Source organism: Anolis sagrei, chromosome 3 (genome assembly GCF_037176765.1).
Source record: "Anolis sagrei isolate rAnoSag1 chromosome 3, rAnoSag1.mat, whole genome shotgun sequence".
Taxonomy (NCBI): domain Eukaryota; kingdom Metazoa; phylum Chordata; class Lepidosauria; order Squamata; family Dactyloidae; genus Anolis; species Anolis sagrei.
In genome coordinates this window covers 214,258,857-214,273,771 of record NC_090023.1, presented here as the reverse complement: position 1 = coordinate 214,273,771, position 14,915 = coordinate 214,258,857, and the positions used below count along the sequence as shown (strand labels likewise).

Sequence of the window (14,915 nt, the reverse complement as noted above, 5' to 3'; positions counted from 1 at the left end):
AATGGGATTCACTGCGCAACTTATTTTGGCAGCACTGCTGGAGTTTATGTTATATTTGTATTCCTGAAAGGTCCCTTCCCTCTTTTATTCCCCACCAACACTTGGTAAGGGAAGTAAGCTGGACTGCATGGGGTTGGTTCAAAGTTGCCCAGTGAGTTCCAGAGAGAAGTTCCCACTTTCACAAGCCATAGAAAGAAAACAAAACCTAGTCCACAGATGTTCCTTATGAGGGTAGCTGCAGAGACACAGCAATTCTCTGATCACTGACTGAGGGCAACAGTTGGCATTTGCAGGCATGCACTGTCCTGCTGGTGGGGGACACACACTGCCCTCCTCCTTTGCCAGTTCCTGGTCAAATGATGTCAGGTGATGCCAATCATCTAAGATGTATATGATAAAATGCTTCTTAGTTTCTTTGGAAAAATATACAAATATAATAAATACAGTATGCAGTGAAACTAAAGAGCCTAAATACCCTAAAGCAGGCATGGACAAACTTCGGCCCTCCAGGTGATTTGGACTTCAACTCCCACAATTCCTAACAGCCTACCAGCCAAAACACTTGGAGGGCCAAAGTTTGCCTATGCCTGCCCTAAAAGGCACTAAATCCCATCTGATATTGGAAGTTCAACAGAGGCAGCCCTGGAATATGCTTCGATGGGAATCCACCAGATAGATACAAGTAGTAAACAATTACAGTAATTGAAAGGCTAGGATTACAAGACAACTTTGTCTTTTCCTTTTTCCCCCTGTAATGTGAATATGTAACATTATGCTCTCCGTATATAAGGCAAAACCACCTCTGAGTATTCCTTGACAGGCAACTTGAAGGCATATAAACACCCACAGTGATCAGTCAGCAGACATTAGAAAAATGATGTGCTTTTGAGCTCTGTTGCTGTTGTTTATTCTATTGGACCTCAGGGAAATGGTTAGTATAGACTACTGGAAGCCTGAAAATGTATACTACTACCTCACCAGAAAGGATCTGCCCATATTAATTCTTATAGTGGCATTATATAACTCTTCTACTATATAACCCAGCTCTATGATAAAGACCAAGCAGTTAGTCAATATTTCAGCCAGGCTGTAAGACAATTTACCCCCACATTTCTCTGTTTTATGAATGCATCTGTTCCTCACATATTCCTTAGAATAAATTTCAAAGCATGTTTTATTTACAATACAACCTTTCACCTTGTTCATAAGCCATATTGTCAGGCAAGTAATACAACACTGATGAACCCACTTCTCGCCCCCCCCCCCCCTTTGTAGATGTTGGAGCTGCTCATTATGAAACGTTATAATTTTTATTTCCAAATCCGTAAGAGCAGAACCGGCTTTGTCCTGCTGAAGTTCAATCTATTTTAATAACGGAATAAGATTAATTACAATTACAATTAAGTGATTCAAAATAAAAGTTCTAATACTTTAAAATAGGGCCTCTGTTCTATATTCAAATGGCACAGTATGGTAAGGGATGTGCTATATATCCCAGGAAAACAGTATATGTGGCTGGTCTGCATGAAGAGGGAAAGTCGACCTGCCTTGCATTCAGAGGAAAGTGTGCTTTCACATAATTGCATGAACAGGGTAACAGGCCAGGCCCACAGAGCCGTTTACAGGTAATATGGAGCAGACCTTCAATTAGTCTCATTCTTGGAATGGAGGTAAAACAGAGTGGCCTCATTAAGGACATCCTGCTGAAGGCTGCGTTTCCCTCCCTCTCTCTCTGACATGGTTCCAGGACCATGTACGCCTATATCTATGGGAACTTGGTATCAGAGACTAGAGGGGCTGCCCACTGAATCACAAAATCTTACAGACTGCCCTTAAAGAGACATAGACCTGAAATCTTCCCTTCCACAATCTGCAGCCCTTTATCTTTGTGGGAACTATTTGTGTCTCTCTTTCTCTCCCAAAACTATCCAAATAACCCTTTCCTCCTCCCTTTACTCACTGAATATAGCAGAAACGTAATCTGTTAAGGAACCACTTGTTAGTGAAAATAAATTCAGGGGGAAAACAAGCACACGGCATAAGGATCATAAAAAGATCCTAGAATGCATGCACCACATGCCAAGGATAGAGGTCATAATAACTTTGGAATTAGCTTCTCTCAAATAAAATACAGAAAGTGAGCAGAAGCCCAATTCCACTAGAATTAGAAGATTAAACCATTGCAGAAAGCAAACTTGTGCTTTACAGGGATGGACTCAGCCCTGGCAGTAAACTGTCACTTCCATGCATACAGTATGAAGTACTGAAATACATCTTTGTCCCTAACGGGGTCAAAAGGTATTAACGCTAAGGAATTGTCACTGGGCCACTCACTGGAATCTCTGCAAGACCGACCGAGGGGCAGCCTCACTGCACCAATTCCAAACATCCCCGGGAGGCAGTTTTAATCAAATGCACCAGTAAGAGGAACAAGGAACACACAGGGAGCCCCCTCCTCCCATATGCCACGGGAGGAGCAATGCAGTTAGGCATCGGCATCTTGTCTTACCTCATCCAGTGCAAAATCCTTTACATTTGGAATAGGTCTGCAAAGAATAAACTTGCTAAGAACAAAGGGCTTCTGATTAGTGTCGATTTGCTTTTCCCTCCCACCCCATGCCCTAGGACTCTCAAGTGGGAATCTGTTCTTGCCAATTACTGCTACAGCCACACTTTATGGAAGGAGGTGTTCTCATTTCTATCATTATTCCTCCTCCTCCTCCTCCTCCTCCTCTTCCTCCTCCTCCTCCTCCTCTTCATCATCATCCTCATCATGGCAATGTGTGATCTCTTGGGGAGTTTGAGGGAAGAGGTTGGGTGGTTTAATCTCACTAACAGATCGGGTCAGCTGGTGGCGTTTGTCGGAATCTTTGAAGTCCCCAGAAGTGCGGTTGCGGGTGGCCATGGGAGACTCTGTCTCATTGATATCCACGTGAGTGTGCTCTACGGTCGACTCATGCGGCATCTGCAGGGAGACAAAATCACATCTTTTCATTTTAAAGGATTCTTTCTGATGCCTTACAATATATACTTATTCTAATTGGGGCATGTTTCTTTCTGTGATGAGAGGTTGAGAAAGTGTATACACAGCCTGGTCTACTAGAATGCAGTTTGTTTATTTATTTATTATTTGTTTACTATATTTATGTACCACCTTTCCCACCGCAAAGGGGGAGTGGAGACTCAAGGCAGTTTACAACGTACTAATGGCAAAAATTCAATGCCAACATACATGCAGACAGAAAAAAATCATAATAAAAATGAAATCATAATAACAAAATACTAACATATAAGTATAAACTAAAATCATTAAAACCATTAAACATAGCCAACATTTGAAAAGCATTTTCAAAAATCCTAGTATAAATATTAAAATCACACAATCCAAAAACAGTACACCATGGTCATTCCAATTGTCATTGCACATCTTTCCTAATTATTATTTGAACTGTATTATTTTACTGGCCAAAGGCTTGGTCCCACAACCACGTCTTTGTTTTCCTTCTAAAGGCCAGGAGGGAGGGCACTGATCTAATCTCACTGGGGAGAGTTCCAGAGCTGAGGAGCCACCACTTGAGAAGATCCTGTCTCTCATCCCCAACAACCGCACTTGCAACGGAGGTGGGACCGAGAGCAGGGCCTCTCCAGAAGATCTTAACCTCCGTGACAGTTCATAGAGAGAGATACATTCAGACAGGTAAGCTGGGCTGGAACAGTTCTGCTAATTTGGACTCACCAACACATGGGCAGCTCTGAAGAGGTAGCTGAAGGGATAATACAGGAGGTTGATAAAAGAGGCTGCATAGAGGTCTGCATAGCGCATCACTTGACTGGCAAAGAGAGTCTGTCGGGAACCGCTTCGGAACAGGCTTCCCATCATTCCGTAGCACATGTCCATGTCATGAGTCACTTTCTGAAATCAGAAAACACGTTACAGCAGGCATGGACGGCTGTTAGGAATTGTAGGAGATGAAGTCCAAAACACCTGGAGGGCCAAAGTTTGCCCATGCCGGCCTTACAGCAAGAATTTCATAATTTGCTACAATTTATTCTGGGAACAAGAGACATAATACAGGACTCCTCATTTACTCCAGTGGAGGGACAGGTCTATACATCTGTAAGGATGTTACTGCAAATAGCAGAATACAACATGCACATTGGATGATACAGAACTTTTGAATCAGAGGCAGATTCAAAAGATGTAAAATAGATAGAAAGCTAATCAGAAGTAGAAAGGAGTCTTTGTGTAACTTAGAAAAGAAGTACTGAATAATTAATCATTAATGAGTTTTTAAAAACTGGTTTCATTGCGTTTACAATAAAGGGGTTGGAAATTAATGCTTAGGTTAAAATGCATTTAAGTTTAAAAAATCTGCATTAAAATCTTCAATGCTTGTCCTGAGCTTGAAAGAACATGAAATTTTGAAGATCCCACTTCTCATCACCCCATCACCCCCCCCCCCTCCGCTGTTCCCTTCTATGCCCCTTAACTCTCTTTGCCATTTAATCTCCTTTTCTTTGGCATATTGATCCCTAGCAAACATCCCAGGGTTAGAACCTCAAAATGTAGTTTCCTAAGTCAGATGAAAAACATCTATGAAGTGTCTTGCGTAAAACATACAAAGACCACACAGATCCAAAGAACACCAGCCACTCACTTCCAACTTTGCTATGTGTTGCTTTTAACTCTCTTAGCTTTTAAATAACTATTATACTGTGCTTTAATCATGTACGCCCAAAACCCCAATTTCTACAAACCACTCACTTGCAGTACTTTGCATCTTGTGACCTAAATACTGTAATTGCTTAACCCTGAAGGACTTAACAAAATGCAAGGAAAAAATGCAAAAAAATTATTCTACTTAGCAAGGCTTTAAAAAAAGCAACTAGAGTTTGTGCCTACCTCAAGTAATGAGAACAGACACAGTGCATCTAAAATGTTTGTGGCATAAAAGTCTATAAGAAATAAACTGAGAGGGAGATTAGTTTTACACTCTTTTCATTTGTATGTATAATCATGATCTACACAGGTTTATGATAGCCAGTCTGCTCCAACTGTGAGGTGAAGCCTTGAAAGAGGGCAGGGCAAGGCAAGAATAAAGCAGAAAGAGGAGAGGATATCCTCAGCATTATTGCTGCCAATCAGCTTTTCAAATTCCAATCCTGTACTGATGAGAAGGAAGAAAATAGCCCAAGCAGCTCCATCAAGGTTTTAACTAAAATGCTGGGAAGGAAAGTCCAATACGGAAGTAAAAAATAAAAGCAAAGATCACAAGGGAGTAAAAAGGTTATCTATTCACTATTACCTTAATGCGCCTCTGGATGGAACTGATGTCAGGACGCTCATTGCTGCTACTATCCAAATGTCTGTTGAAGTAGAAAAAGTAAAAATTACAGTACAGGGCACTGAAGACCAATAAGAGACATGAGATTCAGGAAAGAGAATGCCATTTTGAAAGGCTGGCTGTTTAGAGTGATAGTAATATAGAAAGATGTTCTCCTGCCCTATAGTCCTAGCTCTTATGGTAATTGAAGCCTATAATAGAGTGTAGCCACTTGATTAAAAGCAGCAATTATCTGGATTACATTCTATGCAGCAGAATCGGTTACTTACTTATATAGCTCAGCCAAGAAGATGTCTAAACTCTGAAGTTCTTCAAAAAGGCCTAAACAGCAGAGGGAAGAAATAAAGGGCATTATTGCAGTAAAACCCACTGTAACAAGTGCTCCTGACCCACAGAAAGGCCTGCTGGTAACACAATTCCATAATTTTAATCGAGCAAAGTCCAAGTGAACAGATGTGGCAGCTCTATCCCCTCATTTCTTGTTTGTAAATGGGAATTGTCATAGGACTGAGCAGATATAATCTACTTTCCTATACGATTTTTTTCAAAAAAAAATTGGGAGCAGAAATATTGTTATTACTGGATTTTGTGGGATTTTGAAACACCTGTTTCTGCATACATACATAATGAGATATCTTCAAGCCAAGGCGAAACAATCATTTTTCATTATTATTTTATAATAAAATAATACTGGAGAATGTAAAACATGAGCAAAGTCAAAGTAATGTGAAGCTGTAAACAGTCCACCAACAGGAACCCAAAAAAATTGGACCTTTCTACCAAAGGGTCAAGACTTATTGTGGTTTTTGGATAGAAATTGACCACTCTTTACCCTAAAATCCAAAATACACCAGAAAATGTACATATAAAACAGAAATGACATTTATCTTAATAGTGGGGGGGGGGTTACAGAAAAGGGGGCAAATGTTTTAAACATAGGTAAAGGTTTCCCTTGCATTAAGACTAGTCGTATCAGACTCTGGGGGGCGGGGCTCATCTCCATTTCTAAGCCGAAGAGCCAGCATTGTCCGTAGAAACACGGTCCCTTTCACTCACATAAACAATGCAAACAGTCTTTAAGAAGCAAAGCAAATACTGCTCCAAGTGCCCTATATCATCTATTAATTGACTTGAGTGTCTCGGGATGGCACAAATCATTACTTACAGCTTTTGTCTGTCCAGACATGAAGCTCCTGTGCCAGCTCTGGAATCACCAGGAAGGTCCTCCAACCCTGACGTTTTTTGGACTTCAGGATGTCTCCAAAGATGTGGTCACCTATATATAAGATGTCTTTGCCTTTGGCCCCAAGCAGATCACAAATTGTATCAGAGGAGCCTGAGAGATCAATGAAGAAAATGGAAGGATTAAAAATGGTACAAATAGCCACACTTTTACGGAACTCGTTCTAAATTAAAAGTATATGGGAAATCCTCCCTGCTTGTAATTGACAAAAGGTGCCCCAGCTACAAAACAGAACTATCTCTGACTTCTGTTTAGAATATCTGTTTATCCCAATCTCTAAAATCAATCTTTGTTTCATTAACACAAAGGCTATCTGTTTCTGAAAGGACATTTACACTGATAGAACTGAATAACTGCTACTGTTTTGGTTCTGGTACAACAGACATAGTTACTTAATTCCATTTGATATAACCAGATATCTTTTACATTGAGAGGCATTAGTCTAATTATATCTCCCTAACATCTCCTGCACTCCACTTGAAAATGATTTTCATCTGCAGATTTTGAGGCTTTCTCAACATGCCTAGGCTTTTACTGCAGCCTGAGCAAAGGTCTGGAAACCAAAATCTTTTTGACTATTTCTCAACATTTTAGTGGGCTTTAATAAATTACTCGATAGTAGTCTTATGATTCCATCTCATCATGAGTTACTTCTATGAATGAATAGCCAGAATACCATGGATAAGAATTAAGTGCAAGAGATCAGCCAGAGAACTGTCTCATTACCCAGATAGAAGTCCTAAGATTAATTAGCAAAGTAACAGCTAGTTTGAGCCTATGCTGAGGAAAAATGATATGCCCAGATGTGCCAAAGGAAGTCTTTTAAGATAAAAGAGCCTGTCTCCTACAAAACTATTTGAAAGCTTTGAAATCCAGACTGAAAATGATTGAAAAGATCGGTATTCTCCTACCCTTATCCTGATAAAAGAACCAAGCAATTTGATTTCTACTTTACCTCCAGAGTAGACAATGCCATGCTGCAAAGGGCCTGTGTAGGTACCAATCTTCAACTTGCCAGTAACCTGTACAAAAACAAAACAAAATTAGACAGATGGTTGAATTGTAACTGCATGCACACCATATGACTCTAACCTTGTAGAAGACATCTTTGCAACCTTGCATTTAGCTACAAAGACTTATCTTGAGCAGCCCAGCTTAATTTGTTTTCCCTTGATAGCTAAAATCTGGGCAGTAGCCCCCTCCCTTTCATGGAGGCAATGCAGTGGAAAGGGTGGAGCATGACTGCTGAAATGACCATTAAAAGAACATATGTAAGGAACTTGGTTTTCTTCATTGTGGTCCCTGAACATAAAACAATGGGATGACAATTAGCAAGCTTACCCTTGTGGTGGGATAACAAATAAATAAAATAAAAGTGTGACCAAATGCAGTATTTGCTCTAGCAGAGGTATTACAGAAAACTTTTGTTACATATCAGCACTCTACAGAGTGATATTAATCTTAAAAGCTGAAGCAGCCATGGTTCCAAGTGAAATGGTTCATTGGATGTTGTAGGTAAGTATTTCAACTAAATAGCAGGGTAGGATAATACAGTGTATTGTCGAAGGCTTTCATGGCCGGAATCACTGGGTTGTTGTAGGTTTTTTCGTGCTGTATGGCCATGGTCCAGAGGCATTCTCTCCTGACGTTTCACCTGCACTTTGGCAAGCATCCTCACTACCTCTGAGGATGCTTGCCAAAGTGCAGGCGAAACGTCAGGAGAGAATGCCTCTGGACCATGGCCATACAGCCCGAAAAAACCTACAACAACCCAGGATAATACAGTCTTTTCCCCTTACTGAAGGATAGAGAAAACTGATGATAATTATGATTATTTGCATCCAGATAAAGCAGTGGTTCTCAACCTGTGGGGCTCCAGATGTTTTGGCCTTCAACTCACAGAAATCCTGGTAAATTGGTTGGAATTTCTGGGAGCTGTAGGCCAAAACACCTGAGGACCCACAAGTTGAGAACCACTGAGAAAAAGGGTAACTGGGTGAATCATAGTTTTTCTTTAATAACTACATTGAGGGTCACTGAAGCTGACAATCCAGAAGAAATTGATCTTTTTAAACACATTGGAATTCTTAGAAAGAGTGAGAAAACCAGAGTGAGGATGCGTAATGAAGTAATTTTCTTCTGACTGCAATATGTGTCCTGCATTTGAACTTAAAGTGTTGCGCAGGCATTCTTTTGGACAAGAAAACTTGTTTGTTTGGGCCATCAAGTAGCAACCAATATGAATTCTGACCTGTCTGGTCTGATTTTGGAATCACTTTTAAAAAAGGAAACAACAGCGAAACATGTAAATAAACATCTTGGTCAGGTAACAGAAAAACAAATATCCAAAGAACAATGCAGAGATCGATCCCAACAACTCAGGTAGGGAGGTTGATGAACAACAAAATCCCCAGTATGTCTCGGTCTCCCACTCTAATGTAGAGACACTCAAAACCATCTGATTGGGGCAAGGGGATCCTGGTCAGTGGGAAATCACTCCAATAGATAACTGCCACCTCACCTCCCTGATCCCCGGCCCTCGCTGGGCTGTAAAACCTGGCAGATAGAACTGTGAGAGATTGACTCCCCCGTTCTTGTCCAGCCAGGTCTCTGTGATGAACACCAGGTCAGGCTGGCCATCCAGGATTAAATCCTGAATGGTTTCAGTTTTTCCATTGACCAACCTTGTGTTCAACAGCAGCAGACAGAGGTCAAAGGCTCAGCTACCAGGGTTATCCAGATTAGCTGGGAGACTGTGTCTAAGGGGCAAGGTGAGGGTTTTGGATCAGAAGGTTCCTCCAATTTTGCGGCCCCACTTACCAGCTCTATATATTCCTTTTCCCCGGATTACGGGGTGGTATATTGGGATTTTTGGTAATTTAGTCAATGGTCAGAGTTCAAATAATCAAGGAAATCTTCCGAAGACTCTCTCAAGAACAATGAGAAAGCGTCAGACATTTCCCCGGAGAACAACTCTGCTGACTACTCCACCTGGAAGGAGTATGAAGGGGTCACTCATTGGCAACGTGGGGCTGCCCCTGAAGACGGCCCGGAAGCTGCAATTAGTCCAACGCGCGGCAGCCATGATCCTAACAGGAGCCCTAAACGGTTCCGGCCCAAGATACCTATCTGACCGCATCTCGGCCTATGAACCCACCCTGACTTTGAGATCTTCCGGGGAGGCCCTGCTCTCGATCCCGCCGGCCTCCCAAGCACGGTTGGCGGGGATGAGAGATAGGGCCTTCTCGGTGGTGGCTCCTCGGCTGTGGAACGCCCTTCCTATAGACATTAGGCTGGCACCAACTCTCATGGCATTCCGTAGAAAGTTGAAGACCTGGATGTTTGTGCAGGCGTTTGAGTAATTCAGTGCAATCTGGTAATTGAACATAGGAACGGAACAATGGACGACGAATTTGGATCATGCATGGATGATGAGTCGATCAGGGATGGGGTTTGTAATAATTGTGTATTGGGACTGCTTATTAGTTATTAATGGAAATGTGTAAATTAATTGTCATTGTCTATTGAACTATTGCTGTTTTTATTGTCTTTGCTGTTTGTAAACCGCTGTGAGTCACCCTCGGGCTTGAGATACAGCGGTATATAAGCATAGTAAATAAATAAATAAATAAAATGCTTTGTATACCAGATGCTTATGGGTAGAGATACTGGGCTGTGAATCCTCTTTCCGGGGGCTTGTGTGCTGAGTTACTAGATACGGGCCTGTATCAACTTCTTGCAGAGTCCTTATTAATGGTGTTAAGCTTGGTGGAGCCCCTACAATGCTCTCGAATGAATGCTCTTGAATCCTGGTTGAGAAGATGTTGTTTTCTCTGTAGTCTTCTATTAATTTCAGGCAATAAGGGGCATATTTCTAGGTCCTGAAAAATTTTCCACACCCTAATTTTTAATCCCAGGAGGTTGACCCTCATACTTTCTAGTTGCTTCAGAATCTCTGTTAAGCCAGAAGTCAGGAGGACAGAAATGATGTAAGGTGATTTCTTTAGCCACTCTATCGATCAGATATTAATTTCCCTCTAATCTCGATCTAACAATTGACATAAGGACCTAGTCATGCTCTTCCGTGACGCCCACCTTCTTCTGGTGAGGGGGTGTTGAAGATATCTAACGCCACCTTATGTGGTTGGAGGGCTCTATGATGGGATATTTTTTCTGGTCCTCTCCTTACTAGTTGGTTCACAATAATCAGAGGCAGCATGGCAGTGTCAAGTGAAAGTTTATTATCAGTGCAAAACTATGGCTAGTGCTCTCTCCTACCTAGAAACTATTAACCTGATGCCATGCTCTCTCCTAAAATACATCTGCATGTTGTAAAAGCAAGTGAAACTCCTTCGTAAGACTTCTAGTAAGATATGGGGCCAGCTCAAACCTATGTTTCCAAATGTTATTGCAAAAGCGGTGATTGCCTGGCATGCACATTAATATCAACTGATTCTGTCTATGTGGCCAGTATAAGATTTAGATCAAGTAGGAATTCAGTTCTACTAATAGCAGAGTTTTGGCTAAAATGATAGGGAGTCTCTAGTCCTGAATGTGGAGCAAATTAGTTAGTTTAGAATAGGCTGAAGTTTTCCCTTCCTCCATGTGTACTATATAACAGTTGTAATGTATGTAATTTCTTCTCTTCTGTTTCTTCTCTCATTCCAATTGGTTGTGTAGAATGGATTTTTTCTACTGCAAGATTTTACTTCTGACTTTAGCTTTTAGTAGGTAATGAATGTACTGTGTGCTTTGAGATCTCTCTGTGTGTGTGTGTGTGTCAGAGAGATGTAGTGCTTGGATATTTTTCCCTCTCTTTGAAACCTTGGAAGAGATGGGTGTTAGAGTAGCACAGACCCAGTTCTTTACTATTGAGAAATGCAGTTATTTTTTTAATGTAAATAAACCTTTTGGGATTTTTTAGATAGGACTCTGCATCTTTGCTTCCTAAGCTCTAAATCCTTTTACACCCGCATGGCACTACACGCTTTGCTTGCTGTGAGCTGAATGGTCAACCATAAGTATCCTGTTTTTGTATTTTGGATGCTCTGCTGTGTTTTAGGGAGTTTTCCCTAAGAAAAATCCTAACAAATATAAGCCCATCCCAAGTTCTAATAACTCAAATCAACGATGTCAGGCTTTCCTTCAGACATGTCTAAAGGTGTTTTATGCATCACTTACTGTATCCACCTGCCTCAAGACTGTGCCTTCTCCAAAGAAAAGAGGCTTGCGCGCATCCACAAGGATGAGGTCAAAGTATGATTGCCATGGTCGATGAGAGTTACCAGGCTAGAAGGAAAGTGAAACAAAAGCATACCTTTTTAAAGACCACATCAATAAATGAACCTCATACTGCTTTTAGTTTTGTGTGCTTTCAAGTCATTTCTGACTTTCAACAACCCTGAGGCAAAGCTACTATTTGAGCTTCTTTACAAGATTGGCACAGAGGAAGATTACCTTTCTCCAAAGCTGAGATACTGTGACTTGCTCAAAGCTACTTAATGGGTTTCTGTGGTTGACCAAGGTTTCAGATCTTCAAGTCTCCTGGCGTCCTAATTCAAAATTACTACATCACGCTGGCTGTCAGTCATACTGCCAGTGGCTAATTTTAGTTCTGCAGCAGAAACTGGCAATTATACTCTATATGTAGCATAGTGGAACATCTATTGCAAGACAAGATGATACCACGTTACAGAACTCTCAGCTTGTCAGGGAAGGCCCCATGTAGACTTGCCAGCAAACTTGTGTGCCAGGAAGTAAAAGCACTCGTAATTAGGTCTATGTCTAGCATTTTTCAGTTTAGGTTTGTTAGGGCAGTTGACCATTTCTCTACCCAAGTATCCAGTCATCATTACACTGCACTGCAAAACATCCAGAACCCTTTAAAGTAGAAACCACAACTGACACAGTGAGAAAAAGGTGGCAGTACAGTATTTTCCATTTCTAAAACAAAACAACCAAAGCAACCAAGTACATAAAACCACAGCACAGCTGAAGAGTACAATAATCTGTTTACCTAAAGTATGAAAATTGCTTCGTCTACATATTTCTGAGATTTGCTGTGATCCTTTTGCTGAGCTGAGCACTTTGGGAATAAAATTACTTGTCTCTGCAGTTCAACTAAGATGTCCAATGCTATGTACAGTTCATCAGTATAAGATCCATTTCAGTAGAGTCAGAGAGAGAATACAAAGTGCTTGAGGTTATGTGCCCAGCTACATCCCTTGAGGCCAATTAAACTCAGCCAAAAGGTATGGCCAGGTAGGTTGTGGGAATCATTAATGTACTTTTGCATGAGGAAGTGATGCTAGCAATCCTTAAGGAGAAGGTAGAGAAAACCACTTTCAACCCCATGGTTTTTATCAGCTACCAGCTTGTTACAAAAATCCCTCTTTGGGTAAAAGCTCTTAAGGGTACTGTGGCAACTTAACGCCTGACACTTCTTGGATGACAGTGATTATTTGGACCCATTTCCATCTGGATTCAAGCTGGATTTGGGGACTGAATCAGTCTTAGTCACCCTGATGGGTGATCATTATTGAGATAGCACAAGTGAATACATGTTCCTCTTGTCACACCTTTCAGCAGATTTTGATACAACTGACCATGATATCCTCTGGGCTCAGCTACAGTGGATCTGCTCAAGAAAGCAGCATTGGGAGACTATCTCTAGTTGTTCCTGACATGGCTAGTACCCTGTCCCTAGTGCTGTTTCGTATCTACATGAAGCAATTAAAGGTGGTCATGAGGAAATTTGGAACAGCCTCATAAGATGTAGACCAGGTTTTGTTACATATGAATCAAGTGCAAGGTTTTGAAGAGCATCTGGATGCAACAGTGGATCCAATGATAGCCAACAAACTGGGGCGAAATGGAGGCTTTATTTATTTATTTATTTACGACATTTATATGCCACCCTTCTCACCCTGAAGGGGACTCAACTTTGTAGCTAAGTGATTCTCACATCAAGGAGACAGGCAACTAAACTCATATAAAACCTAAAACAGGTAGTCTGCCTATATCCTAGACTTGGGAATCACTCCCTCTGAAGGATTACTCATGGAGCCCCATGTATCAATGGCAACTCAAATGACCTCAGAGCTTCAAACTGCCTTGGCAGGTAAGCCAGTCATAGCAATTCTTGGACAGGGATAGTTTCACTACAATTGTCAAGGCACTTGTAAACTCAGTGCTCGGCTATTACAATGTGCTCTTCTGGAGCTTGTTCAGAGCAGCAATTTCATATTTGTGGCTTCTACTATTTAGAAAGTTCTTCCATCAGAATTTCGACATGTCCAATTAATCATAGTTTTTTGATGCATGTTAAAAATGTGTTTCTTTCAGTAAGCTTTGTGCACACTATTTTCTGAATAGTTGTGTTTTCTTTAAACAATGTTTTAGATTTCATTAAAATCTGATACATTTAATTTTTGGAGCCAAATATATAAATATTTGGAATTAAAAAAACATTCATTATGGCACAGTATTCATGGTGCCTGGTAAATAAAGAATTCCGCTCACACAGCTATGGATATATTCGATCACAATTATATTTCAGTGGATTCTATTTCTTATCACTACTGTCATATTGGTATATTTTAGTTTAAATGCATCTGTTCTATAATAGTTCTAAAGTTAATGGAAGTTGAATTTAACAAATACAACATTAAATAAGTACTTTGTTTTCTCTGCGAAGTAGAAGTGAGCTTGGTTCCCTACTTATTTAATTATTGTAATATATACTGGATAATACTAAAGCGACAATTTTGTCAACACTCACCTTTGGTCCATGTGGAAAATCAAACAGATATGTCATAATTTTCTGAAAGACAGAGTAAAACTAAGACTTAGATATATAACAGACATTTTATTTTATATGACCATACTTTTTATTCACACATTTTCCAGACAAAGCTACTACTATATGAAGGCAGCTAAGGACTGGGGTCTAGATTTCAAAGGATGCATAAGAGCAGCGTTTCTCAACCTGGAGGTCGGGACCCCTGCAGAGGTCACAAGGGGATTTCAGAGGGGTCACCAAAGATTATTAGAAAACATGTATTTCTGATTTTCTTAGGAACCCCTTTGGCAGAGAAAGCTGAAGGTCTCTCCACCTGTCCTTTTCCTTTTTGGAAACAGGCTGTGAATCCTCCCATTAAAAGCCCTCCTCCACAGTTACTGGCCGGCCTCTCAGCCAGTCTCTCAATCAAGGGGTAGGGCTCTTTCTGAGACTCCAGACAGAGAGGGGAGAACAGGCATGCTCGGCACATGGCAGTGTGATGCACATGTGTGCGTGAGGGAGAGCGTGCGAGGCTGGAGGAAGGCTC

General features: G+C 40.9%; 1 protein-coding gene across 4 annotated transcripts in view; it reads right to left on the bottom strand.

Annotated features, from left to right (window-relative positions):
• Positions 1-1,156: 1,156 nt before the first annotated feature.
• The window catches only part of NT5C2 (5'-nucleotidase, cytosolic II), an 85,224-nt gene continuing 71,465 nt past the window's right edge, over positions 1,157-14,915 (bottom strand). For all 4 annotated transcript variants that reach the window (XM_060768310.2, XM_060768311.2, XM_060768312.2 and 1 more), the window contains 8 exons: positions 14,369-14,410; positions 11,770-11,877; positions 7,544-7,610; positions 6,511-6,681; positions 5,615-5,666; positions 5,307-5,367; positions 3,737-3,913; positions 1,157-2,965 (listed from right to left, as the gene is read on the bottom strand). In XM_060768310.2, coding sequence (XP_060624293.2) covers positions 2,705-2,965; positions 3,737-3,913; positions 5,307-5,367; positions 5,615-5,666; positions 6,511-6,681; positions 7,544-7,610; positions 11,770-11,877; positions 14,369-14,410 — 939 coding nt within the window. In that variant the 3' untranslated portion in view covers positions 1,157-2,704. The remainder of the gene's footprint in view (positions 2,966-3,736; positions 3,914-5,306; positions 5,368-5,614; positions 5,667-6,510; positions 6,682-7,543; positions 7,611-11,769; positions 11,878-14,368; positions 14,411-14,915) is intronic.